This window comes from Pristiophorus japonicus, chromosome 8 (assembly GCF_044704955.1).
Source record: "Pristiophorus japonicus isolate sPriJap1 chromosome 8, sPriJap1.hap1, whole genome shotgun sequence".
In the NCBI taxonomy this organism is placed as follows: Eukaryota; Metazoa; Chordata; class Chondrichthyes; family Pristiophoridae; genus Pristiophorus; species Pristiophorus japonicus.
This window is the reverse complement of record NC_091984.1, coordinates 143,575,976-143,602,943: the sequence shown is the minus strand read 5'-3', so window position 1 is coordinate 143,602,943 and position 26,968 is coordinate 143,575,976. Positions and strand designations below refer to the sequence as shown.

General features: G+C 47.5%; 1 protein-coding gene across 1 annotated transcript; it reads right to left on the bottom strand.

Moving 5' to 3' along the window:
- Positions 1–23,543, bottom strand: LOC139269171 (immunoglobulin lambda-1 light chain-like). The gene is made up of 4 exons (XM_070888271.1): positions 23,463–23,543; positions 17,846–18,023; positions 16,950–17,189; positions 1–329 (listed from the first exon to the last, which is right to left on the bottom strand). The coding sequence occupies exons 1-4, from the start codon at positions 23,541–23,543 to the stop codon at positions 1–3; spliced, it is 828 nt and encodes a 275-aa protein (XP_070744372.1).
- Between the last annotated feature and the right edge of the window lie 3,425 nt (positions 23,544–26,968).

Here is a 26,968-nt window from a genome sequence, read left to right as displayed (position 1 = left end):
CTACGCACATTCTGCTCTCCTGACTCCCTTGCTGAGGGGAGAGGACAGGCTCTCGTGGGTAAGGCTGCAGGAGAAGCTGGCGTTGGACTCCCAGTCGGAGCCAGAGAGGGTCAGCAGGCTGCTGACACTGTAGGTGTTGTCCGAAGCTCGCAGGTAGTCGCTGGTCTGGACCCCGGCCGAAATGGTCGACCCGTCCTTCTTCCACTCCACCTCCACCGCATCGGGGTAGAAGTGATCGGCGAGGCACACCAGGGTGGCAGTGCCCTTGGTCGTGACCTCCTCCAGGGAGGGGGGCAGCAGGGTCAGCGTGGGTGGTGTCTTCCCTCGGCCTGAAAGGGAGGAGAAGGATGTTTAACAGGTGTATATTAATGTTTGTGTGTGTGTGTGTGTCTCCGTATGTGTCTCCGTCACATCTGATAACGGAGAGCTGGGTTAATGAACTCCTGGCTGGTGTTTAATCATTAGAGGCTAGCAACACTAATTCTTAATCTTCTTTGCCTCGTTTGATAAGTTTAGTCTGAATAAAAATGCGTTTGATTGTAAGGTGGACATCTCAAAGCGCTTTACAGCCAATGAAGTACTTTTGGAGTGTAGTCACTGTTGTAATGTGGGAAACACAGCAGCCAATCTGTGCACAGCAAGCTCCCACAAACAGCGATGTGACAACGACCTGATAATCTGTTCTTTTGTCATGTTGGTTGAGGGATAAATATTGACCAGGACACCGGGGAGAACTCCCCTGCTCTTCTTCAAAATAGTGGCATGGGATCTATTACATCCACCTGAGAGGGCAGATCGGGCCTTGGTTTAAAGTCTCATCCAAAAGACGGCACCTCCGACAGTGCAGTGCTCCATCAGCACTGCACTGCAGTGTCAGCCTAGATTTTTGTGCTCAAGTCCCTGGATTGAGACTTGAATCCACAACCTTCTGACTCAGAGGCGAGAGTGCAACGCACTGAGCCACGGCTGATACTCAAAATCATATTGGACTGTTGTATAAACATCTGCAGTGCAGGGTTGGCACACATTCAGCACTGAAATGGTTAACAGTAAGAGTCGGTAAAGACTGAGTGTTCAGTTAAGATGCTGTTCACTGGCAGGAAGCTCGAACTGTAGATGTGTGGATACAGGGGAAACAGGCTCAGCAGTGAGAAAGCTCAGATCACACACAGATCGGGAGAACTTTATCCGGGAACATTGCAGCACACTTGTATAAACACACTTCAGCAAGGTTCATTTTGGGTGTTGGTGTAGAAGCTTCCAGATTGCATTTAAAAGCTTGCTGCCCAGAGGTCAAAGGTGAGGCTACAATCAGCATCAGTGTACCGGGGTCAGGCAGGGTCACTGCTCCCAATGATCCCATGACCTCCTGGAAGGTCAGAGTGCGCAGACAATTGGCGAAGGTCAGATGAGGGCCCTCCCACTTCAATGAAATAAAGCCTTGAATTTATATAGCGCTTTTCACAACCTCAAGACGTCCCAAGGTGCTTTACAACCGATTGCACACAGGAAGAAGTTGCCTGGACTGGAAAATTTTAGCTATCAGGAAAGATGAGGAATGATGGGGTGAAAAAATTATGGCCTGATTGATGTCGGCCAGGCCATTTTCTGCTTTTTCATAGTTTTAATTTTATTTCTGCTCAGTCAGTTCTCAGTCTATTAAATAGAGGCATGGCAGGGCAGTTCTGTCCCATGAAAAGCACATCCTGTGCCATGTGGGAAGTACTGGACACTTCTCGTGGCCGGGACGACCACATGTGCAGGAAGTGTCACCAGCTACAGCAACTCGAGCTCCGCGTTTCAGAGATTGAGCGGCGGCTGGAGTCACTGTGGTGCATCCGCGAGGCTGAGAACTTCGTGGATAGCACGTTTCTAGAGGTGGTCACCCCGCAGCTTAAGAGTGTGCAGGCAGAGAGGGAATGGGTGACCACCAGACAGAAGAGGAGGTCCAGGCAGGTAGTGCAAGAGTGCCCTGAGTCCATCTCGCTCTCCAACCAGTATTCTGTTCTGAGTACTGGTGGGGGCGATGGTTCCTCTAGGAAGTGCAGCCAGAGCCAAGTCCACGGCACCACAGGTGGCTCAGCTGCACAGGGGGGAGGAAGAAGAGTGGAAGAGCAATAGTGGTAGGGGATTCGATAGTTAGGGGAACAGACAGGCATTTCTGTGGCCGCAGACATGACTCCAGGATGGTATGTTGCCTGCCTGGTGCCAGGTTCAAGGATGACACTGAGTGGCTGCAGTACATTCTGAGGGGGGAGGGTGAACAGCCAGAGGTTGTGGTCCAAATCGGTACCAATGACATCGGTAGAAAGAGGGATGAGGTCCTACAGGCAGAGTTTTGGGAGCTAGGAGCGAGATTAAAAAGCAAGACCTCAAAGATAGTAAACTCTGGATTACTCCCAGTGTCACGTGCTAGTGAGTACAGAAATAGGAGGATAGAGCAGATGAATGCATGGCAGGAGAGATGGTGCAGGAGGCAGGGCTTTAGTTTCCTGAGGCACTGGGACCGTTTCTGGGGGAGGTGGGACCTGTACAAGCCGAATGGGTTGCACCTCAACAGAGCTGGGACCAAAATCCTCACGACAGCATTTGCTAGTGTGGTTGGGGAGGGTTTAAACTAGCTTGGCAGGGGGATGGGAACCGGAGAATAGATTCAGTCGGGCGAGAAGCAAAGCTGGAATTAGAAAGCAGAAAAGTAGAAAGTAAATTTGGGAGACAGAGGAAACAAAGCTTAGAAAATAGGCAGCAAGGCAGTTTGGCAGTGGTAAATGGTATGTACTTCAATGCAAGGAGTATAGGGAATAAGACAGATGAGCTGAGAGCACAGATAAACATTTGGGAGTACTATATTATAGCTTATTACTGAGACATGGCTGAAAGAAGGGCAGGTATGGCAGCTCAACATTCATGGTTACAGGGTTTTCAGACGGGTTGGAGAGGGGGATAAAAAAGGAGGGGGTCGCAGTTCTGAAACAACTGCAAGAAACAATTAAATCTGTGAGAAGGGATGATATGTCGGAAGGATCATCAAATGAGGCCATATAGGTCAAATTGAAGAACGAAAAAGGGGTAATCACACTGCTGGGAGTGTACTATAGACCCCCAAACAGTCAGAGGGAGAGAGAACAGCAAATATATAGGGACATTTATGACAAGTGCAAAAACTATAGGGCAGTAATAGGAGGGGATTTCAACTACCCTAAAATTAACTGGGATAAAATTAGTGTGAAAGGTATTGAGGGTGTGGAATTCCTAAAATGCTTTCAGCAGAACTTTTTTTAGCCAGTTTGTAACAAGCCCAAAAAGGGAGGGGACGGTTCTGGACTTGGTTGGGAATGAAGAGGGGCAGGTGGAAGGGGTATCAGTGGGAGAGCATTTTGGTGCCAGTGATCATAATTCAGTTAGATGTCGAATAGTTATAGAAAAGGACAAATAGAGACCAGCAATAAACGTTCTCAATTGGGGAAAAGCCAATTTAGCTGAGCTGAGATGAGATTTAGCCAAAGTGGACTGGAAACGGCTACTTGAAGGTAAATCAGTGTCAGAGCAGTGGGAGGCATTCAAGGAGGAAATCCTGTGGTTTCAGAGTAAGTCTGTTCCCTTAAAGAAAACGGTTGGGGCTAACAAATCTCGAGGTCCTGAATATCAAGGGAAATACAGTGTAGGATAAAGTAAAAAAGGGAGGCTTATGACAGATACCGAGGGCTCAATACTGCAGGAACTTTAGAGGAGTATAGAAAGTGCAGGGCTGCAATTAAAAAGGAAATTAGGAAAGCAAAGAGAGAGCATGAAAACATCTTGGCAAGTAAAATCAAGGAAAACCCAAAGATGTTTTATAAATACATTAAGAGCAAGAGGATAATTACAGAAAGAGTAGTGCCAATTAAAGACCATAAAGGTAATCTGTGTGTGGAGATGTAAGATGTCGGTATGGTTCGTAATGAATACTTTGCGTCTGTTTTCACAAAAGAGAGGGTCGATGCAGATATTGCAATCAGGGAAGAGAAGTGTGAAATATTAGATGAAATAAAGATAGTGAGAGAGGAAGTATTAAGGGGTTTCCGAGATTTGAAAGTGGATAAATCCCCAGGCCTGGATGAAATGTATCCCAGGCTATTAAGAGAAGCAAAAAGGAAATACCAGAGGCTCTGACCATCATTTTCCAATTCTCGGGATACAGGTGTGGTGCCAGAGGACTGGAGGATAGCTAATGTTGCACCTTTTTTTAAAAAGGGAGAAAGGGATAGACCGATTAATTACAAAGAAAAATAGAAACACAGAAAATATGTGCAGGAGCAGGCCATTCGGCCCTTCGAGCCTGCACCGCCATTCAATAAGATTATAACGAATCATTCCCTCAGTACCCCTTTCCTGCTTTCTCTCCATACCCCTTGATCCCTTTAGCCGTAAGGACCAAATCTAACTCCCTCTTGAATATATCCATGAACTGACATCAACAACTCCCTGCGGCAGGGAATTCCACAGGTGAACAAATCTCTGAGTGAAGAAGTTTCTCCTCATCTCAGTGCAAAAAGGCTCACTTCTTATCCTCAGACTATGTCCCCTGCTTCTAGACTTCCCAACATCGGGAACATTCTTCCCGCATCTAACTTGTCCAGTCCCGTCAGAATCTTATATGTTTCTATGAGATCCCCTCTCATCCTTATAAATTCCAGTGTATAAAGATCCAGTAGATCCAGTCTCTCCTCATATGGCAGTCCAGCCATCCCGGGAATCAGTCTGGTGAACCTTCGCTGCACTCCCTCAATAGAAAGGACATCCTTCCTCAGATTAGGAGACCAAAACTGAACACAATATTCCAGCTGAGGCCTGTACAACTGCAGTAAGACCTCCCTGCTCCTATACTCAAACCCCCTAGCTATGAAGGCCAACATACCAATGGCCTTCTTCACCGCCTGCTGTACCTACATGCCAACTTTCAATGACTGATGAACCATGACAGCCAGGTCTCGTTGCAACTCCCCTTTTCCTCATCTGTCACCATTGAGATAATATTCTGCCTTTGTGTTTTTGCCCCCAAATTGGATAACCTCACATTTATCCACATTATACTGCATCTGCCATGCATTTGCCCACTCACCGAAGCTATCCAAATCACCCTGCTGCCTCTTAGCGTCCTCCTCACAGCTCACACTGCTACCCAGTTTAGTATCATCTACAAACTTGGAAATATTACACTCAATTCCTTCATCTAAATCATTAATGTATATTGTAAAGAGCTGGTGTCCCAGCACTGAGCCCTGCGGCACTCCACCAGTCATTGTCTGCCATTCTGAAAAGGACCCATTTATCCCGACTCTATGCTTCCTGTCTGCCAACCAGTTCTCTATCCACGTCAGTACATTACCGCCAATACCATGTGCTTTGATTTTGCACAACAATCTCTTGTGTGGGACCTTGTCAAAAGCCTTTTGAAAGTCCAAATACACCACATCCACTGCTTCTCCCTTGTCCACTCTAATAGTTACATCCTAAAAATATTCCAGAAGATTTGTCAAGCATGATTTCCCTTTCACAAATCCATGCTGACTTGGACCGATCCTGTCACTGCTTTCCAAATGCGCTGTTATTTCATCCTTAATAAATGATTCCAACATTTTCCCCACTACTGATGTCAGTCTAACTGGTCTATAATTACCCGTTTTCATCGCTCCCTCCCTTTTTAAAAAGTGGTGTTACATTAACTACGTACATTGCAGGCCAGTCAGCCGAACCCCGCTGGTGGGAAAATTATTAGAAAAATTCCTGAGAGACAGGATAAATCTTCATTTAGATAGATGGGTTAATCAAGGACAATCAGCATGGATTTTTTGAGGGAAGATCATGTCTGGCTAACTTAATTGAATTAATGGAGGAAGAAATAAGGAGGGTCGATGAGGTTAGCACGTTTGATGTACTGTATATGGATTTTAGCAAGACATTTGATAAGGTCTCACATGGCAGACTGGTCACGAAAGTAAAAGTCTATGGGATCCAGGGCAAAGTGGTAAGTTGGTTCCAAAGTTGGCTCAGAGGCAGGAAGCAAAGGGTAATGGTTGATGGGTGTTTTTGTGACTGGAAGGCTGTTTCCAGTGGGGTTCTGCAGGGCTCAGTACTCGGTCCCTTGCTTTTTGTGGTATATATCAATGATTTAGACTTGAATGTAGGGGGTATGATTAAGAAGTTTGCAGACGATTCTAAAATTGGCTGTGTTGTTGATAATGAAGAAGAAAGCTGGAGACTGCTAGAAGATAACAATGAAATTGTCAGGTGGGCAGAACAGTGGCAAATGGGATTTAATCCACAGAAGTCTGAGGTAATGCTTTTGGGGAAGGATAACAAGGCAAGGGAATACTTATTAAATTGTCGGATACTGAGGATTTTTGAGGAACAAAGGGACCTTGGTATACATGTCCACAGATCCCTGAAGGTAGCAGGCCAGGTAGATGGGTTTTTACGACAATCCGGCAGTTTCGTGGTCACCATTACTGACACTAGCTTTTTATTCCAGATTTATTTAATGAACTGAATTAAATTCCCCAGCTGCCGTGGTGGGATTTGAACTCGTGTCTCTGGATCATTAGTCCAGGCCATCGTAGTCCATTGCTCTTTCAAAGAACCAGCACAGGTTTGATGGGCTGAATGGCCTCCCTCTGTGCTGTGAGATGCTGTGATTAAGGAGCGGGGTTCCAGCTAGCGTAGGCAATGTGGGTTCAAGGGTTGAAAGCAGGGGTTTGGGTGGAGCCCATATAGATGTACCACAAGGGGGCGTTACAGCATCGATTGATCCAACTATTGGCAGCGGGAAAACCGGGGACGGAAATAGCTTCAATAAAATGTATGCTGCGACTTTTAAAGTGGTCAACACCACCAGCACGATTATAGAATCACAGAAAATTACAGCACGAAAGGAGGCCATTTCGGCCCATCATGTCCGCACCGGCCAACAAAGAGCTACCCAGCCTAATCCCACTTTCCAGCTCTGGGTCCGTAGCCCTGTGGGTTATAGCACTTTAAGTGCACATCCAAGTATTTTTAAATGTGGTGAGAAAACACACCCAGCAGATCCAATCTTTCCTCATAGCTAAAATTCTCCAGTCCCGGCAACATCCTCGTGAACCTCCTCTGTACCCTTTCTCGTGTAATCACATCTTTCCTGTAATGTGGTGACCAGAACTGCACACAGTACTCTAGCTGTGGCCTAACTAGTGTTTTATACAGTTCAAGCAGAACCTCCCTGCTCTTCTATTCTATGCCTCGGCTAATAAAGGCAAGTATTGCGAATGACTTTTTAACCACCTTATCGACCTGGCCTGCTACCTTCAGGGATCTGTGGACATGCACTCCAAGGTCCCTCCGTTCCTCCACCCCTCTCAGTACCCTCCCATTTATTGTGTATTCCCTTGCCTTGTTGCCCCTCCCCAAATGCATTAGAACAAGGCTGCAGTTAGAGCAGCCTTTCCACCCGCTGACAGCACTCACAGAGTCTGACTCATGGCATCGATCAGCTGGACATTGATCTGGAAACACCAGCCTCCTGGTGAGGGAATCAAGGCTCTGATGCGACTGATAAAAGTCAAGATGAGGTTGCGGAGAGGTACACAGCTGCTGCTGGACACAATGAACAGGAGGAGGCCATTCAGCCCCTCGAGCCTGTTCCCCATTCAATCAGATCACGGCTCATCTGTATCTGAACTCCATCTACCCGCCTTGGTTTCGCAGTTCCAAGGCCTATACTCTCCAGAGTTTAGAAGAATGAGAGGGGATCTCATTGAAACATATAAGATTCTGACAGGGCTTGACAGTGTAGATGCAGGGCGGATGTTTCCTCTGGCTGGGGAGTCTATAACCAGGTGTCACAGTCTCAGAATAAGAGGTCGGCCATTTAGGTCTGAGATGAGGAGAAACCTCTTCACTCAGAGGGTGTTGAATCTCTGTCATTCTCTGCCCCAGAGGGCTGTGGAGGCTCGGTCTTTGAGTATATTCAAGACGGAGATCGATAGATTTTTGGATACAAAGAGAATCAAGGGATATGGGGACAGTGCAGGAAAGTTGAGTTGCGGTAGATGATCAGCCATGATCTCATTGAATGGCGGAGCAGGCTCTCGGGACCGAATGGTCTACTCCGGTTCGGGAAGGGCAGAGGCGATGGGAGGGGGGAGGGGCATGTGAGGTAGGGAGTTTGGGAGGGAGTGAGGGGTGAGTTGGGATGGGGGGAGGGAGGGTGAGGGATGTGGTGTGAGGAGGGCGGAAGTGAGGAAGGAAGGCAGGGGAGCGGCTGGAGGTGGGGGCCGGTGAGAATGGCTCGGTGAGAGGAGGCGGGTGGGGAAGTAGAGACCGATATCGGCTGCCTATTAAGCAACGCCTCTTTTTAAAAAATTATCATCCTTGTTTTCAAATCCCACCATGGCCTCACCCCTCCCTATCACTATAATCACCTCTAGCCGCACAACCCCCCGAGATGTCTGCGCTCCTCCAATTCAGCCCTCCTGAGCATCCCTGAGTATAATTGCTCAACCATTGGTGGCCGTGCCTTCTGTTGCCGAGACCCCAAGCTCTGGAATCCCTCCCTAAACCTCTCCGTCTCTCGACCTCTCTTTCCACCTTCAAGACGCTCCTTACAACATACCTCTTTGGTCACCTACACTAATTTCTTCTTATGTGACTCGGTATCAAATTTTGTATCTCATAATACTCCTGGGAAGTGCCTTGGGATGTTTCACTACGTTAAAGGCGCTATATAAATACAAGTTGTTGTTGTTGAATTGAGGCAAAATTTGGTATTCTGGATGTCACCGCTACTTTTAACGCCCTCTCCAAACCACGCACAGCAAATGCAACGCCCCTATTTAAAATATGAGGCAGACAGAAAGCAGGAATCTATAGACCAGTTAGCCTAACATCTGTGGTTGGGAAAATGCTGGAGTCCATTATTAAGGAAGCAGTAGCAGGACATTTGGAAAAGCATAGTTCAATCAAGCAGAGTCAGCACAGATTTATGAAAGGGAAATCACGTTTGACAAATTTGCTGGAATTCTTTGAGGATGTAACGAGCAGGGTGGATAAAGGGGAACCAGTAGATGTGGTGTATTTGGATTTCCAGAAGGCATTCGATAAGGTGCCACATAAAAAGCACAAGATAAAAGTTCACGGGGTTGGGGGTAATATATTAGCATGGATAGAAGATTGGCTAACTAACAAAAAACAGAGAGTCAGGATAAAGGGTTCACTTTCCCATTGGCAAACGGTAACTAATGGGGTGCCGCAGGGATCGGTGCTGGGGCCTCAATTATTTACATTAATGACTTAGATGAAGGGACCGAGTGTAATGTTGCCAAATTTGCTGATGATGCAAAGAAGGATATTGAGCTATCCAACAAAGACTATTACACATTACACCAAACAAATGAAAAAGTAAGGGAGGAAATTGAGGAAATAATGGCCGCTCCAAAATGGGATTTGGGATTCAATATTCAGATTCTCTCCTGGGTTCTAATCGTGTCTCATGCACTAGCCATTGTATCGTTGGTTCTTTGGTGTAACTATTTATCTTATCTTGTAAGTTAAAACAGAATACAAAGGAAGGGAATGTTGAAGGGTTGTTTAGATGAACCAAAGCCAAAGTGTTTGTATATAAAACTGAAGTCAGATCAAGGCCGAACATTTTTGTTGTACAAGTGTTGGTTTGTCAGGAAAAAGTACTGTTTTTTGATGTAAAACAGGAATGTAATCTGAAGTTTTTGACTGAGACTGCAATACACCCAAATAGAGCTCATGGAAAAATAACTCCACAAGTAATGTCTCTAGTTTCATATTAGCGAAACATTAAAGGAGGGAGTGTAAGGTTACTAATCTTCAGAAAAGCACAGAAGGAGACCATGAACTAAAGATTAATACAAGCTTTTGGAATTAAGCCTGGACAATTAAGGGCATTCTTGGTCAGGGAACAAAACTGACTCCATGCATAACAAGAATGGAATTGTTACATGAGGCCCTGAACTTGATAGACCAAGGTGGGGAAAACAAGCTCACTGGAGACACCAAGTCTGTAAAAAGACCAAACAACAAAGGAACCACACTAGGTGCACATCTTTTGTGATGAGGTGTGAAGATGAGAAATCAACTTGAGCCTTACAGACTCAGTGTGCAAATGGGAAAACAGATGAGTCCATTATTGCAGTCAATCAACCAAGGGGACCACAAAACAATATATCGATGCAAACACTTTATCAGAAACCGCAGTGGCGGGAGATCAGTCATAACCTGGATATAAATATGCGAGCTAGAAGCAGCTCTGCAGAATACGGAAGAAGGACAGGAACAGACGGAAGAAGAAGCACACAGAAGAAATAGAAGGACACGTGTACAGATGGACACAGGTCGAAAGAACAAACAGATGAATGGACAGAAGGACATGTAGTACGGAACGTACATGGAGGGAACAACACTGCAGAGAATGGCCAAAAGAAGATCAACTGGTCACAGAACCAACGACCACAAACCTACAATAGATACAGCCAGGAAGGGCGATTGTATGTCTTCAGTCGATTTCTAAGTATCAGAGTAGAATGAAAAATAATCACCCTATAAGACAAAGATGGGTGGGAAAGCAAATTGTGAGGAGGACACAAATAGTCTGCAAAGGGATATAGACAGGCTAAGTGAATGGGCACAAATTTGGCAGATGGAGTGTAATGTGGGAAAATGTGAGGTTTTCCACTTTGGCAGAACGAAGAGGAAAGCAAATTAATTTTCAAATGGAGAAAAATTGCAAAGGGGACCTTGTGCATGAAACACAAAAAGTTAGTATGCGGTTACAGCAATAATCAGGAAGGCAAATGAAATGTTGGCCTTAATTGCAAGGGGGATAGAGTATAAAAGCAGAGAAATCCTGCTACATCTATACAGGGTATTGGTGAGGCCACACCTGGAGTACTGTGTGCAGTTTTGGTATCCATACTTCAGAAAGGATATACTTACATTGGCAGCAGTTCAGAGAAGTTTCACTGGATTGATTCTGAAGATGAGAGGTTTGACTTATGAGGATAGGTTGAGTAGGTTAGGCATATAATCATTGGAGTTCAGAAGAATGAGAGGTGATTTTATCGAAACATATAAGATAATGAGGGGGCGACAAGTTGGATGCAGTGAGGATATTTACACACATAGGGGAAACTAGTACTAGGGATCATAGTCTCAGAATAAGGGGCCGTCCATTTAAAACTGAGTTGAGGAGGAATTTCTTCTCTCAGAGGCTTGTAAATCTGTGGAAATCTCTGCCCTAGAGAGCTGTGTAGGCTGGGTCATTGATTATATTTAAGGTGGAGATAGACAGATTTTTGAGCGATAAGGGAATAAAGGGTTATGGGGACCGGGCAGGGAAGTGGAGCTGTGTCCAAGATCAGATCAGCCATGATCTTATTAAATGGCAGGGCAGACTCGAGGGCCCAGGTGGCCTACTCCTGCTCCTATTTCTTATGTTCTTAACCCTTAATACCCTTACCCAACAGGGCGCTGTTGGTGCCGGAGAACCAGCCTGAGCCTCAGATCCTAAACTCCTCACTGCAACACTGGACTGAGACACAGAGGGAACAGAGTGTGTGCAGAGTGGCGACTGGCTGGTCCCCTGGTCCCCGAGCCCACTCAGCGACCGCCACCCCCCACCCTGGTCCCCTGAGAACCCTCCCCTCCGTGGTACTGTCTTCATGAAGGAATATACAAATAACCTTCCGAAGGTACTAGGAGACACTGGGTCTAGTGAGAAGGAGGAACTGAAGGATATCCTTATTAGGTGGGAAATTGTATTAGGGAAATTGATGGGATTGAAGGCCGATAAATTCCAGGGGCCTGATAGTCTGCATCCCAGAGTACTCAAGGAAGTGGCCCTAGAAATAGTGGATGCATTGGTGATCATTTTCCAACAGTCTATCGACTCTGGATCAGTTACTATGGACTGGAGGGTAGCTAATGTCACACCACTTTTTTTAAAAAGGAGGGAAAGAGAAAATGGGTAATTATAGACCCAATAGCTCTACATCAGTCGTGGGGAAAATGTTGGAATCAATCATTAAGGATCAAATCGCAGCGCATTTGGAAAGCAGTGACAGGATCAGACCAAGTCAGCATGGATTTATGAAAGGGAAATCATGCTTGACGAATCTTCTGGAATTTTTCAAGGATGTAACTAGCAGAGTGGACAAGGGAGAACCAGTGGATGTGGTGTATTTGGACTTTCAAAAGTCTTTTGACAAGGTCCCACACAAGGGATTGGTGTGCAAAATCAAAGCACATGGTATTGGGGGTAATATACTGACATGGATAGGGAACTGGTTGGCAGACAGGAAGCAGGGAGTCAGGATAAACGGGTCCTTTTCAGAATGGCAGGCAGTGACTAGTGGAGTGCCGCAGGGCTCAGTGCTGGGACCCCAGCTCTTTACAATGTACATTAACGAATGAGATGAAGGAATAGAGTGTAATATCTCCAAGTTTGTGGATGACACTAAACTGGGTGGCGGTGTGAGCTGTGAGGAGGACGCTAAAAGGCAGCAGGGTGACTTGGACAGGTTAGGTGAGTGGGCAAATACATGGCAGATGCAGTATAATGTGGATAAATGTGAGGTTATCCAATTTGGGGGCAAAAACACAAAGTCGGAATATTATCTGAATGTCAGCAAACTAGGAAAAGGTGAGTTGCAATGAGACCTGGGTGTCATGGTTCATCAGTCACTGAAAGTCGGCATGCGGGTACAGCAGGCGGTAAAGAAGGCAAATGGTATGTTGGCTTTCATTGCTTGGGGATTTGAATATAGAAGCAGAGAGGTCTTAATGCAGCTGTACAGGGCCTTAGTGAGACCTCACCTGGAATATTGTGTTCAGTCTTGGTCTCCTAGTCTGAGGAAGGATGTTCTTGCTATTGACAGAGTGCAGCGAAGGTTCACCAGACTGATTCCAGGGATGGCTGGGCTGTCATATGAGGAGAGACTGGATCAACTGGGCTTTTATTCACTGGAGTTGAGAAGGATGAGAGGGAATCTCACAAAAACATATAAAATTCTGACGGGACTGGACAGGATAGATGCAGGAAGAATGTTCCTGATGTTGGGGAAGTCCAGAACAAGGGGACACAGTCTTAGGATAAGGGGTAGGCCATTTAGGACTGCGCTGAGGAGAAACTTCTTCACTCAGCTCTTTAACCTGTGGAATTCCCTGCCGCAGAGATTTGTTGATGCCAGTTCATTAGATATATTCAAGAGGGAGTTAGATATGGCCCTTACGGCTAAGGGGATCAAGGGGTATGGAGAGAAAGCAGGAAAGGGGTACTGAGGGAATGATCAGCCATGATCTTATTGAATGGCAGAGCAGGCTCAAGGGGCCGAATGGCCTCCTCCTGCTCCTAATGTTCTTATGGAACATTAGTCCGTGTTCTGGGGATTTTCTGCTGGGTCCAGGTTTAATCAGCAGGGAATTGTGCGAGTCCCAGATAATAAAAAGAAAAGCCAAATTAAAGAAAGACCTGCAATTATATTGCACCTTTCACACCTGAGGAGGTCCCAAAGTGCTTCACAGCCAATGAAGTACATTTTTAAGTGTAGTCACTGTTGTAATGTGGGAAACACGGCAACCAATTTGTGCACAGCAAGCTCTCACACACAGCAATGGGTTGAATGACCTCTTCATGAAAGAGGACACAAATAATGTCCAAGAAATGCTAGGGAACCTAAGGTCTAGTGAGCAAGAGGAATTAAAGGAAACGATTGTTCGTAACAAAATAGAGCTGGAGAAACTAATGGGACTGAAGGCCGATAAATCCCCAGGGCCTGATGATCTGCATCCCAGACTACTAAAAAAGAGGTAGCCATGGAAATAGTAGATGCATTGGTTGTCATCTTTCAAAATTCTATAGATTATCGAACAGTTCCTGCAGATTGTAGGGTGGCAAATGTAACCCCACTATTTAAAAAAAGGAGGGAGAGAGAAAACGGGGAATTACAGACCGGTTATCCTGATATCAGTAGTAGGGAAGATGCTAGAGTCTATTATAAAGGATGTAATAACGGCACACTTAGATAATATCAACGGGATTAAACAAAGTCAACATGGATTTATGAAAGGAAATTCACGTTTGACAAATCTACTGGAGTTTTTGGAGGATGCAACTGACAGAATAGATAAGGGATAACCAGTGGATGTAGTGTATTTGGATTTTCAGAAGCCCTTTGATAAAAATCCCACATAAGAGGTTAGTGTGCAAAATTAAAGCACATAGGATTGTGGGTAATGTATTGGCATGGATTGAAAATTGGTTAACTGACAGGAAACAGTCGGAATAAATGGGTGTGTTTCAGGGTGGCGGGCAGTGACGAGTGGGGTACCACAGGGATCAGTGCTTGGGCCCCAGATATATATATATATATATATATATAAATGATTTGGATGAGGGAAGCAAATGTTATATTTCCAAGTCTGCTGACGACACAAAATTAGGTGGGATTGTGAGTTGTGTGGAGATGCAAAGACGCTGCAAGACGATTTAGATCGGTTGAGTGAGTGAGCAAACACATGGCAGATGTAACATATTGTGGATAAATGTGAAGTTACTCATTTTGGTGGGAAAAACATAAGGACAAAGTATTATTTAAATGGTGATAGCTTGGGAAGTGTCAATGGACAGAGGGACCTGGGCGTCCTTGTACACCAGTCAGTGAAAGCAAACATACAGGTGCAGCAAGCAGTTAAGAAGGCAAATAGTATGTTGGCCTTCATTGCAAGAGGATTTGAGTACAGGAGCAAGGATGTCTCACTACAGGGCCTTGGTGAGACCGCACTTGGAGTATTGTGTGCAGTTTTGGTCTCCTTACCTAAGAAAGGATATACTTGCCATAGACGGAGTGCAGCGAAGGATCACCAGACTGATTCCTGGGATGGACAGGACTGTCGTATGAGCAGTGATTTGGACGATTAGGTCTGTATACACTAGAGTTTAGAAGAGTGAGAGATGATCTCATTGAAACGTATAAAATTCTGACTGGTTTGGACAGACTGGATGTGGGGAGGATGTTTTCCCGGGCTGGAAAGTCTAGAACAAGGAGTCACAGTCTCAGGATACGAGGTAGGAAATTTACAAATGAGATGAGGAGAAATGTTTTCACTCAGAGGGTGGTGAACCTGTGGAATTCTCTACCACAGAAGGCTGTGGAGGCCAAGTCACTGAATATATTTAAGAGGCAGATAGATGGATTTCTAGAAACAAAAAGGCATCAAGGGGTATGGGGAAAAAGCGGGAATATGGTGTTGAGATAGAGGAACAGCCATGATTATATTGAATGGCGGTGCAGACTCGAAGGGCCGAATGGCCTACTACTGCTCCTATTTTCTATGTTTAAGCGATGTAGGTTGAGGGATAAATATCGGCCTGAACTCGAGCCACAGAAACAGCAACTGAGAGTCTCCCCACAACCCTGGAGCACTGCAGCCGCCGGATTGCGAGCCCTGCTGCCCCTGTTTGTGATCAGAAGTTGGACAGGAGGTGAGCGGCGGCTGGACAGATCAGAGTTGGAGCTGGGGGAGGTGGGACCTCGGGAGTGTCAGTGTGCTGAGGCTGAGCTCAGTTATATCAGAGACTGTGACAGGAGCACAGACTGCCCCCAGCGAGCTCACTCACTCACACCCACACTCTGACCGTGTCTCACACACCGTGTCTGTCACACTGAGACAGGCAGGAGGCTCGGGAACGATTTTCGGGGATGGTGCAGGGATGGGACCGCAGTGTGCCAACGTTCAGATCTCCTCCACACGGTGGGTAACAGTTCATTACTTATACTTTGCTGGGTGAAGGGGGAGTGTGGGTAAAGGAATACAGCCGGGCACCCTGGCATACACAGCACTCTTCAATTAACACTTTCATTCACCGCAGCTCCCCACCATATTATATAACCCATACACAGGCACTGGAGAGGGTGCAGAGAAGGTTTACAAGGATGGGACCAGAAATGCGAGAGTGTACATATCAGGAAAGGATGAACAGGCTGGGGCTCTTTTCTCTTGAGGCTGAGGGGTGACCTGATCGAGGTCTTTAACATTGGGAAAGGTTTTGATAGAGTGGATACAGAGAGAGTGTTTCCACTTGTGGGGAAGAGCAGAACTAGAGGCCATCAATATGAGATAGTCAGCAAGAAATCCAATCGGGAATTCAGGAGAAAATTCTTTACCCAGCGAGTGGTGAGAATGTGGAACTGGCTACCACATGGAGTGATTGAAGTGAATAGTATTGATGTATTTAAGGGGAGGCTCGACAGAGATATGAGGGAGAAGGGAATAGAGGGTTATGCTGATAGATTTAGATGAGGAAAGACGGGAGGATCGTGTGTAATCATATGTGAACTAACACCTTCGCATATTCAGCATTTGTGTCTTAGAAAGATTCAGTATTTAAAGTGTTAATAACGGAGCATTGGGGTTTACTTACTCAGTCTGAGCTTGGTTCCTTTAGGAACGTGAGCCACAGTGACAGCTTCCAGTGCAGTTGCTGTACAATATCCTCCGTCCCTGGCTCACTCAGTCTCTCTCCCCCTCTTTCTGTCTGTGTGTGTGTCTGTGTCTGTGTCTTTTTCAGCGTCTCACTCTCCCTCACTTTTTCTCTCTCTTTCTCACTCTCTCTCTCTCATTCTGTTTCTCTCTCTGATTGCCTCTCTCACTCCCTCCCTCTCCCCCTCCACCTCCCTCCCTCACTCACTCCGCCTCACTCCGTCCCTCACTCACTCTCTTTCCCTGTCCCTCACTCACTCCCTCCCTCTCACTCTGTGACGAGTTGCCTGTGGTAGTGCCCAGGAGAGTTGGGGATCCGACGTGTTTGGGACAAATCTCCCAGCTGCCCTTCCCGCCCCATCAGACGGTAACCCTGGGGCCACGGAATTGCTGGAGAATGAAAGTCCCCTTCACACAGGCCTCACCTCTTTGTGCTCCTTGAACAACGGGCTCCGTCTGCAAGCGAAATGTTGTGTTGCTGACACAGGCCTTCCTCGGGATCATTATAAAATAACGAGTTTCAGGGGCTTTAGAAACCTGTTTCCTCAGTCCGTGACCCGTGTGTACGTGGAGTGTGAGAGGATGCAGCCCCTCTTCCACTATTTGAAGGGGCTGCTCCTCGATTTCTGGCTCCACTTCAGTCCCACGCTCCTGGGCCTGGTCACCTGGTGCAGGGGAATCGGGCAGGTCGGAGGGCCTCCCCGTGGGCCTGCTCCTGGATCAGGCCAAGGTGGCCATCCACAGGTCCCAGTTGGACAGGGCTCATGGGGTGATTGCACTGTCTGCCTGTCTCCCTCCCTTCAGATGCTTTGTCCACATCCAGCTGGCCGTGGGGACAGAGCCTAGGGTAGGCCTGAGGCATCTGCGACGGTTGGGCACCGCAGGGCCTGGAGTGCGGGGTGGGCAGGGAAAGATCACGAACATTTCACTTGTTCACTTTCCTTTCATGTTTATGCTTTGGGTTTTATAAGTTGTGGCCCTCTCAATAGTGGGGGGTTTGTGAGATTATTTGGATTGAGAACACAGGGACCACTCAGTGTCTCCGTGCTATCTGAATGTACAGAGTAGAGCTGTGAGATTGTCAGTGATGAAGACACAGCCCCAACTCCTCTCTGACCCACTCCATCCTTTCCCAATTCACTGCAGCTTCGAGCTGAATATTCCTGCCATCACTCCCATCGAGCTGTGTGTCAGTCATGTGTAAAACCGTACAGGAGGTGGGGCTGTGTGTCCATTATTATATATTATATATAACTGTGGGGTTAGTCAATACAGGAGGTGGGGCTGTGTATATTGAGGTTTTTGTGTGGCTGTGTATCACAGTGTAGAGGGAAGCTATTATATTGCTGACAGTAATAGACTGCGACATCCTCGCTCTGCACGTTGCTGATGCTCAGGGTGAACGTGTTGGACTGGTAACTGCCGTTGAAGCGATTGGAGGTTCCAGTGAAACGAGATGTTGCCGCATAGATCAGCAGAGAGGGTTTCTGCCCGGCTTTCTGCTGGTACCAAGCAAGGGCAGCACCAATGTATGCACTGGCGGTACAGGTGATCTTTGCAGTCTGTCCCTCACTCACTGACATCACCGGGGGAGACTGGGTCATAGAAACATAGAAAATAGGTGCAGGAGTAGGCCATTCGGCCCTTCTAGCCTGCACCGCCATTCAATTAGTTCATGGCTGAACATGCAACTTCAGTACCTCATTCCTGCTTTCTCACCATACCCCTTGATTCCCCTAGTAGTAAGGACTCCATCTAACTCCTTTTTGAATATATTTAGTGAATTGGCCTCAACTACTTTCTGTGGTAGAGAATTCCACAGGTTCACCACTCTCGGGGTGAAGAAATTCCTCCTCATCTCGGTCCTAAATGGCTTCCCCTTATCCTTAGACTGTGTCCCCTGGTTCTGGACTTCCCCAACATTGGGAACATTCTTCCTGCATCTAACCTGTCTCACCCCGTCAGAATTTTAAACGTTTCTATGAGGTCCCCTCTCATTCTTCTGAACTCCAGTGAATACAAGCCCAGTTGATCCAGTCTTTCTTGATAGGTCAGTCCCGCCATCCCGGGAATCAGTCTGGTGAACCTTCGCTGCACTCCCTCAATAGCAAGAATGTCCTTCCTCAGGTTAGGAGACCAAAACTGTACACAATACTCCAGGTGTGGCCTCACCAAGGCCCTGTACAACTGTAGCAACACCTCCCTGCCCCTGTACTCAAATCCCCTTGCTATGAAGGTCAACATGCCATTTGCTTTCTTAACCGCGTGCTGTACCTGCATGCCAACCTTCAATGACTGATGTACCATGACACCCAGGTATCGTTGCACCTCCCCTTTTCCTAATCTGTCACCATTCAGATAATAGTCTGTCTCTCTGTTTTTACCACCAAAGTGGATAACCTCACATTTATCCACATTATACTTTATCTGCCATGCATTTGCCCACTCACCTAACCTATCCAAGTCACTCTGCAGCCTCATAGCATCCTCCTCGCAGCTCACACTGCCACCCAACTTAGTGTCATCCGCAAATTTGGAGATACTACATTTAATCCCCTCATCTAAATCATTAATGTACAATGTAAACAGCTGGGGCCCCAACACAGAACCTTGCGGTATCCCACTACTCACTGCCTGCCATTCTGAAAAGTACCCATTTACTCCTACTCTTTGCTTCCTGTCTGACAACCAGTTCTCAATCCACGTCAGCACACTACCCCCAATCCCATGTGCTTTAACTTTGCACATTAATCTCTTGTGTGGGACCTTGTCGAAAGCCTTCTGAAAGTCCAAATATACCACATCAACTGGTTCTCCCTTGTCCACTCTACTGGAAACATCCTCAAAAAATTCCAGAAGATTTGTCAAGCATGATGATGTCCCCACTGATACCTGAAATGGGGAAAAAAAGTGAAGTAAGCACTGTCTTAGAAAGACGCTGTAAATTGAGAGATTGCTCGAGACACTGAGCTCTCCTCTAGTGTCAGCATTTGCCCTTCAATCACTGGTCAGTAGAGTTGGAAAGAATCGACAGCAGGGAGATATTAAACGTGGAAGGAGAGAGATTGGTACTTGCGACGCAGAATGCCAGAGGCCAGATCAGCTGGATGGGTGAAATCATGGTCTCTGCTCCTGTCCCTGTGCCTGCTTACTGATAAACTGCCCTTCACTGGGCGCTGCTTTAGAAACCTGCAGCCTGTGAGAGTCTCACTGCCCATCCCTCAGTATGTAAATGTCTTCACTCAGAGAAAGCAACGTCAGCACATTTCACTTCCTCCTCTTCTCTCCCTCCCGCAGTCCCTCTCCCTGTCTCTGTCTCTCTGTTTGTCTGTCTGTCTCAGCCTTCATCGCCCTCTGTCTCACAGCTTCCCTCTACACCTCTCTGACTCTGATTCACAGCCTCTCTCTCACTCCCTGTCCCTCCCCCACAGACTCCCAGGTGCAGCACACTGAACTGCAGAGTAAACCTCCCTGTGCCCTGCCCCACCAATTAACCCTTGACCCCAGACCATGCCTTCTCCTGGAGTCAGGGCCTATTCCCCACAATGGCCATCCCTTGGCCTCTCTCAGTACACTGGCTGCTTATTGCCCAATTAAGAGCCTTTCTGTGCTGTGGGCCTCTTCTCAGTGGGGACCGGTTTGGACAGAAAGCACATTTCATGAAGGCCCAGCAGAGCAAGGAGATCCTCACCCCATCAGTGTGAGCTGAAGCGACTGGACAGTGTCTGACCCACTGCCCCAACCTGTCCGCTCAGAACATCTTCGAATCCCTTCCCCTCTGTTTCTCCTTCCATGGCCCCGCTCCGGGTCAGGGTGTTTTTACTGGGATCAGGTGCCAACGATCCCACATTTACAACAGGAAGGGTCGCACTCAACGTCGACCATGGACTCCATGTCCCACTGGTCCTCCAATAGGGACCAGGAAAAACGGCTCCTTCCGATTGGTCCCCCAATATGGACCAAGAAACATGGCTCCTTCCTATATTGTCCTTCCTGTAGGGACCACGAAACATGGCCCCTTCCTATTGGTCCTCCAATAGTGTGAGGTGGAGCATTGCAGTGAGGAAGATCGAGAAGAGAGTTTGCGCGATGACGCAGCCATGCTTGATCCAGGTCCAGACGTGGATTGGGTCTATGATGGATCCATTGGTCAGGATCACGGCCTGCATGTCATCGTGGAGCAGACTGAGAATGGCGACAAACTTTTGGGGGCAGCCGAAACGGAGGACGACGCTCCACAGACCCTTGTGTTTAACAGTGTCAAAGGCCATTGTAAGGTCAAAGAAGGCCATGGACAAGGGTTGGTGCTGTTCCCTGCTTTTCTCTTGCAGTTGTTGCGCTGTAAATATCATGTCCGTTGTATCCGTAGTGGACGGAATCCGCATTGTGACTCCGACAGGAGCTCCTCAGCCACAGGGAGAAGACGGTTGATGAGGATTCTAGCGATGACTTTCCCAGTGGCTGATAACAGGGAGATTCCTCTGCGGATGCCGCAGTCGGACTTGTCCCCGTTTTCAAAGATGGATCAGGATTGCTGCATCTCGGATATCTCCCGGCATGCTCTCCTTCCAGATGAGAGAGGTGAGGTTATGCATTCGTGCCAATAATGCCTCTCTGCCATACTTTAATGCCTCAGCAGCGATTCCATCCGCTCCCGATGCATTGTTGTTCTTGAGCTGACAAATGACATATGAGGGGAGGCTGGATCAACTGGGACTTTATACACTGGAGTTTAGAACGATGAGAGGGGATTTCATAGAATCATTTAAGATTCTGACGGGACGGGACAGGGAATAATGTTCCCAATGTTAGGGAAGTCCAGAACCAGGGGACACAGTCAGGATAGTGGGTAGGCCATTTCGGACTGAGATGAGGAGAAACTTCTTCACTCAGAGAGTTGTTAACCTGTCGAATTCCCTGCCGCAGAGAGTTGTTGACACCAATTCATTGGATATATTCAAGAGGGTGTTAGATATGGCCCTTACAGCCAAAGGGATCAATGGGTATGGAGAGAAAACAGGAAAGGGGTACTGAGGTGAATGATCAGCCATGATCTTATTGAATGGTGGTGCAGGCTCAAAGGGCCGAATTGCCTACTCCTGCACCTATTTTCAATGTTTCTATGTTTCAACCTTGTGCAGGGCTGGGGTTTTACTGGGAAGGTCGCGGGTAGCATGCTGCGAATGGAGTCGAGGACACTCGTGTCTAAGGCTGAGTCTCAATTAAGGAGATCTTCAAAGTGCTCCTTCCAATGAGTCCTGACTGCCTTGGTGTCCTTGGTGAGTGTCTCCCTGTTCTTGGCCAGCAGTTGGGTGGGGCCTTGGGCCGTAGGTGGACTTGACTGCGGTGAAAGTATTTTACCTACCCCAAAAGCCCTAAAATCCCGTGCACAAGGTCCCACTGCCCATCCCCCATACTCAGCCTACCTTCCAGGTCGACCTGCCTGCTGCCATGTCCATCCAGCTGGACCCTCGCTTCTCATTTCTCACTCCCCATTGGCCGACTCAGCTTCTCCGACCAATCCCCGGTGATCTCAACGGCTGTGAGCCTCAACCCGCTCCATCCACAGGTTTGGGCCCGAACTTCACGCCTCGCCCTTACGTACAGGCCTCCTCCCGGTGACGTTTGTGCCTCCCTACCCCCGCCGACGCTCGGCCCTCCTACCCTCCCTCCCCCCGGAGACGCTCATGCCACCCTCCCTCCCTCCGCCGACGCTCGGCCCGCCCTCTCCCCCCCCTCCTCCCGCTCTCCCCCCCTCCCTCTCCCTCTCCCCCCCTCTCCCTCTCCCCCCTTCTCCCCCCTCTCTCTCTCCCCCCTCCCTCTCTCCCCCTCCCCCTCCTCCCCCTTCCCCATCCCCCCTCTTTCTCCCCCCCCTCTCTCTCCCCCTCCTCTCTCCCTCTCTTCCACCCCCACTCTCCCCCACCTTTCTCCCCCCCTCTCCCCCTTCTCTCTCTCCCCCCCTCTCTCTCTCCCCCCTCTCTCTCTCTCCCCCTCTCTCTCTAACTCCCCCTTCTCTCTCTCCCCTCCTTCTCTCTCCACCTGCCTTTCTCTCTCCCCCTCTTCTCTCCCCCCTCCTCTCTCCCCTCTCCTCCTCCCCCTTCCTCCCTTCCCCTCCCCTCCTTCCCCCCTTCCCCCCTCCACTCCCTCCCTTCCCTCCCTCCCCCATCTCCTCCCCCCCTCACTCTCACTCCCCCTCCTCTCTCCCCCCCTCCCCCTCACTCCCCCTCCTCTCTCCCCCCCCATCACTCACGTATTGGCCCCTGACCTCATTGACCTGCTGCCCCTGACCTCACTGACCTACTGCCCCTGACCTCACTGACCTACTGCCCATGACCTCACTGACCTACTGCCCATGACCTCACTGACCTACTCATCACCATCTTCGGTGATCCCTCGAACGAGGATGACTTGCTTCCAAATGAGTTCAGAGATGTCTCAATGAAGAACCCGATATTCTAGACCTGAACGGCAATTGAGGGGTTGGAAGATGCCTGTGTGTAGATTTTTTTTAACATGTGGTGACTGTTGCACATCAGCCACCACACGGGCTTGAAAGGGCTAGGCCTTTATCCAGTGACAAGGGTAAACCAGAATGACTGGAGACCTGCTCTGCTGCACGGACCTAGTGCGCACACATATCACAGTGTGGGCTGGCCCGTGCTGCCCCTGGGCCCTCGGCTCTTTTGGGCTCCGAACCCTCATTAGTCACACCTCTGCCACGATCTCTCGCCGCTCCTCAGCACTAAACATTTGCCGGACCTCTGCCACGATCACACACCGAATCTCAGCCACGATCCCTCATCGCTCCTCCACCTCGATCACTCACCACACCTCCGCCGCGACCTTCCAGCTTCTCTGCTTTACCTGGGCCCAGCTGATGCTCCTGCCTATGCACCAAATGGCGACCTGGGTTCTGATGACATCACCCAATCGCCCACCTCGAAGCCGTTGCTCACGTGGAGCAGCTCGCGCTGGAAGTTGTCGTGGTATGACTTGTAATGGGTGATTTTAACCTCCATATTGATGGGACAAATCAAATTGGTCAGGGAAGCGTTGAAGAAGAGTTCATAGAGTGCATAAGGGATGGGTTCCTTGAGCAGTATGTAACAGAACCAACCAGGGGACAGGCTATCTTAGATCTGGTCCTGTGTAATGAGACAGGATTAATAAACAATCTCCCAGTCAACGATTCCCTTGCAATGAGTGATCATAGCATGGTTGAATTTCAAATTCAGATGGAGGGTGAGAAAGCGTACTAAGCTTAAATAAAGGAGACTACAAAGTATGAGGGCAGAGTTGGCTAAAGTGGACTGGGAAAATAGATTAAAATGTAGGACGGTTAATGAACAGTGGTGTATATTTAAGGAGATATTTAATAACTCTCAAGAAAAATATATTCCAGTGAGGAGAAAAGGGTGTAAAAGAAAAGATAGCCATCCGTGGCTAACTAAAGAAATAAAGGACGGTATCCAATTTTTTTTTAAAAAGGGCATACAATGTGGCCAAAACTAGTGGGAGGGCAGAAGATTGGGAAGCTTTTAAAATCCAGCAAAGAATGACGAAAGAATGATTAAGAAAGGGAAGATGAAAGTAAACTAGCACAAAATATAAAAACAGATAGCAAAAGTTTCTACCGGTACACTAAAAGAAAAGAGTGGCTAAAGTCAATGTTGGTCCCTTCGAGGACGAAACCGGAGAATTAGTGATGGGGAACATGGAGATGACAGAAACTCTGAACAAATATTTTGAAGCAGTCTTTACAGTGGAAGACACTAAAAATATCCCAACAGTGCATAGTCAGGGGTTTATAGTGGGGGGAGGAACTTAACACAATCACAATCACTAAGGAGGTGGTACTCAGTAAGATAATGGGACTAAAGGCGGATAAATCCACTGGACCTGATGGCTTACATCCTGGGGTCTTAAGAGAAGTAGTGACAGGGTTAGTGGATGCATTGATTGTAATTTACCAAAATTCCCTGGATTCTGGGGAGATCCCAGCAGATTGTAAAACTGCAAAGTAATGCCCCTATTAAAAAAAGGATGCAGACAAAAAGCAGAAAATTATAGATCAGTTAGCCTAATATCTGTGGTTGGGAAAATGTTGCAGTTCATTATTAAAGAAACAGTAGCAGGACATTTGGAAAAACATAATTCAGTCAGGCAGAGTCAGAATGGATTTATGAAGGGGAAGTCATGTTTGACAAATTTGCTGGAATTCTTTGAGGATTTAACGAGCAGGGTGGATAAAGGGGAACCAGTGGATGTGGTGTATTTGGATTTCCAGAAGGCACTCAATAAGGTGCCACATAAAAGGCACAAGATAGAAGTTAATGAGGTTTGGGGGAAATATATTAGCTTGGATAGAGGATTGGCTAACTAACAGAAATCAGAGTTGGGATAAATGTTTCATTCTTGGGTTGGCAATCAGTAACTAGTGGGGTGCTACAGGGATCAGTGCTGCGACCCCAATTATTTACAATCTATATTAACAACTTGGAAGACGGGACCGAGTGTAATGTAGCCAAGTTTGCTGATGCTACAAAGATAGGAGTAAAAACAAGGTATGAGGAGGAAACAAAAATGCTGCAAAAGGATATCGACAGGCTAAGTGAGTGGGCAAAAATTTGGCAGATTGAGTATAATGTTGGAAAGTGTGAGGTTATACACTTTGGCAGAAAAAAATCGAAGAGCAAGTTATTATTTATGTGGAGAAAAATAACAAAGTGTTGCAGTACAGTGGGACCTGGGGGTCCTGTACATGAAACACAAAAGGTTAGTGTGCAGGTATAGCAAGTGATCAGGAAGGCCAATGGAATCTTGGCCTTTATTGCAAAGGGGATAGAGTATAAATGCAAGGAAGTGTTTGCTACAGTTATACCGGGTATTGGTGAGGCCACAACTGGAACACTGCATAAAGTTTTGGTTTCCATATTTAAGAAAGGACATACTTGCTTTGGAGGCAGTTCAGAGAAGGTTCACTAGGTCGATTCCAGGGATAAGGGTATTGATTTATGAGGAAAGGTTGAGTAGGTTGGGCCTCTACTCATTGGAAATCAGAAGAATGAGAGGTGATCTTATCAAAACATATAAGATTATGAGGGGGTTTAACAAGGTGGATACAGAGAGGATGTTTTTAATGATAGGGGAGACTAGATCGAGAGGGGATAATCTTAGAATAAAGGGCCGCCCATTTAAAACTGAGATGAGGTGGAATTTCTTCTCTCAGAGGGTTATAACTTTGTGGAATTCGTTGCCTCAGAGAGCTGTGGAAGCTGGGTCATTGAATAAATTTAAGATAGAAATAGACAGTTTCTTAACCGATAAGGGAATAAGGGGTAATGGGGAACGGGCAGGGAAGTCGAATTGAGTCCATTATCAGATCAGCCATGATCATATTAAATGGTGGAGCAGGCTCGAGGGGCCGTATGGCCGACTCCTGCTCTTATTCCTTATGTTCTAATCCCTCCCCCACTCTAGCTCTCTCTCCTTCATCAAAAACCATCCTTTCACCCAGGCCTTCAATCATCCTTCCTAAAGCCCCCTGAACCCCCACTCTCCCCACTCTTACAGCAGCGATGTGAAGTGTCTTGAGACTTTTGGCACGTTAAAGGCCCCAGATCAATGCAGGCTGTGTGTGGGTTTCGGGTGAGGACAGTGCTGGACACAGTGGTGAGGCCTCCTGCAGTCGGATATCGTGCTGAGAGGGTCCAGGCTTACACATGTGGAATGGGGAAGTGGGTGAGGTCAGAACTTGCTGTCAGGGCCCATGGAACTGGACCCCAGCATGAAGCCTTCCTCCAGAGAGGAGGGGGAATGTTCAGAGCCCTGGGCTCTATTTTCAACAACAGCCATTTCCTGTCCCAGTGAATGAATGAGATGCCAATGTTGTGCCCAGGTTAGGGGCAATCTAATGCTGATGGAATTGGATATATACTTGAAAAGGAACAATTTGCTGGGTTACGGGGAAAGAGAGGGGGGGTGGGACTAATTGGGTAATTCTTTCAAAGAGCCGGCACAGGCATGATGGGCCGTTTGGCCTCCTTCTGTGCTGTAAGATTCGAGGCTGTGAGCACGGTTCACAGTTTTCTCCCGTGCCATTAACAAACGTACAGCTGTGACAACCTCCCTCTTTCACTTCTTCTGTGGGTGAAGTTTCATTCTTCCGATCTGACAGTCTCTTCAGTTATTTTTTGCACGAGGGATTTCTGCTGTGGTCTGAGTCTCTAATAATAACCGTCCAATCAGGCAGAATAACAGCAGCTCGGAGCGGCTCGGACAGCGGACCCAGGCTCAGTGCTGACCCTGCAACGTCCTCCTCACCAACATCTGGGGACTTGTGTCAAAGGTGGGAGAGCTGCCCCACAGACTAGTCAAGCACCAGCCTGACATAGTCCTACTCACAGAATCAGACCTTTCAGCCAATGTCCCAGACTCCTCCATC